The sequence below is a fragment of the Alexandromys fortis genome, unplaced genomic scaffold, assembly GCF_014885135.2.
Source record: "Alexandromys fortis isolate MF-2015 unplaced genomic scaffold, M_Fortis_MF-2015_v1.1 scaffold_380, whole genome shotgun sequence".
NCBI lineage: Eukaryota > Metazoa > Chordata > Mammalia > Rodentia > Cricetidae > Alexandromys > Alexandromys fortis.
This window is the reverse complement of record NW_026068270.1, coordinates 281,208-283,006: the sequence shown is the minus strand read 5'-3', so window position 1 is coordinate 283,006 and position 1,799 is coordinate 281,208. Positions and strand designations below refer to the sequence as shown.

At 44.1% G+C, this 1,799-nt stretch overlaps 1 protein-coding gene across 1 annotated transcript in view; it reads right to left on the bottom strand.

Annotated features, from left to right (window-relative positions):
• Klhl6 (kelch like family member 6) overlaps positions 1–1,501 on the bottom strand; it is a 51,830-nt gene extending 50,329 nt beyond the window's left edge. Inside the window, exons 1-2 of the mRNA XM_050131991.1 lie at positions 1,462–1,501; positions 954–962 (exon numbers count right to left, since the gene is read on the bottom strand). Of these exons, the coding sequence (XP_049987948.1) occupies positions 954–962; positions 1,462–1,501 (49 nt within the window). The remainder of the gene's footprint in view (positions 1–953; positions 963–1,461) is intronic.
• Between the last annotated feature and the right edge of the window lie 298 nt (positions 1,502–1,799).

The following is a 1,799-nucleotide window of genomic DNA, read 5'->3' as shown; positions in this document are numbered from 1 at the left end:
CTCTCTCTCTCTCTCTCTCTCTCTCTCTCTCTCTCTCTCTCTCTCTCTCTCTCTCTGCCTTGTGCTTGTAGCTCAGTAAATAAGCTTTCAGATATTGCTCCAGTGTCATACCTGCCTGCTGCTATGCCCCCTACCATGATGGTCATGAACTCTAACCCTGTGAAACTGATGAAACTATAAGACCCCAATAAACTGTTCTTTCTGTAAGTTGCCTTGGTCATGGTGTCATCACAGCAATAGAAAAGTAACTAGGACATAAGTCTCGGGAGACTTCCTCCATTCTTACTGACATGCTAACTGGCGCTGTGACTTTGCTGGTTTTGTTTAGGAAACCATATGGTTACAATTGCATGGGCACAGCTTCTGTATCATATTAGAAGACACTATCTCTCAGCAGACGCCCTGGTCCTCTGGCTCTTACAATATTTCTCCCCTCCTCTTCCAGGATGTTCCCTGATTTGAGTTCCTACATTTTGACCATTATACATTCCTCTGAAGGTCCACATCTGCTGCAAAGAGAAGCCTATCTGATGAAGGGTGAGAGTTATACTTCCCTGGGGTATAAAGCCGAGCACTTTTAAATTTAGGAAAGTGATAGTAGTAAGATCTCTTAGGGGCTATGGTGTCACCAACCATGGACAGTTGTCTGGGTTTATAGTACCAGGCATGAATTCCCTCCTACTGATCAAGATTCAATTAGATAGTCATTGGTTACTCCTAAGATAGGAGTGCCATTTTTGCACCTTTGAAGACATCTTGCTATTCTGGTCATTATTGTAGTGCAGGCTTTACAGCTGGGTCCGACTGGCTGATTTCTTCAGTGGTGGCTTCCATAGCACCTTTGAGTACTAGGAAAGCCAGTCTTCAAGGAGGAGGCTTCCAGTTTAATTCTAGCTCTAGTCCTCCAAGCCCTGTGTCTGAAGTCTGTTTTGTCTTTAGTAATACGGTCTTACCTCCAAGTTCTGCGAGGAAACCAAGAACAATGGCAACAGCCTATATCACGTTGGAAGTAACTTTGACCCTCTGTAGTTAATAGTTTTTACATTTTTAAAGATGTGTTCATTTTTATTTTATGTGAATGGGTGTTTGGCCTGCATATATGTCTGTGTGTATGCAGTGTCCAGGAAGGCATCATATCCCCTGGAACAAGAGTTAAAGGCCATTGTAAACCTCCATGTGGGTGCTGGGAAATGAACCCAGGTCCTCTGCAAGAGCAATACATATTCTTTACCACTGAACCATCTCTCCAGCGTATGACTTTTTAATGTAAGATCTCATTCTGTACCCATGCTGGCCAGGAACTTACTACACAGCCTAGGCTGACCTTGAATTATTGCTTCTCCTGCCACTGCCTTCCAAGTGACAAGATTGTAGAAGTGAGCCACCATAAATCAGATGGAATCCACACTTCATGGGGGAGCTCAATGATGTGTCATAAGGACACATTTTTTTCCATCTTACCTTCAGTGATGTCACAAGTAGCTTCCACCATATTAGACATCATGCCTTCTCATGTCCCCAGTCCCATATCAAAGAAAATACTCAGAGAAATGTAATGCGCGAAACAATCCCACACCAGTTAGGATTTAAAGGGGTATTTATTTTTGGGGTAAAACTTACAAAACATCAACCAACCGTCAGGGAAAGAGTCTAGTCGCCAAGGCTTGCTGCTCCTTTTTAAAGAGAAATAGACCACACCCCGGTGGGCTGGTATTTCAGCGGCTATTGGCTGAAGGAGCAGAAGGCGCTCCCCGCAGCACAGTGGGCTTGTATTTCACCAGAGTAGGTGATCCTGGGGT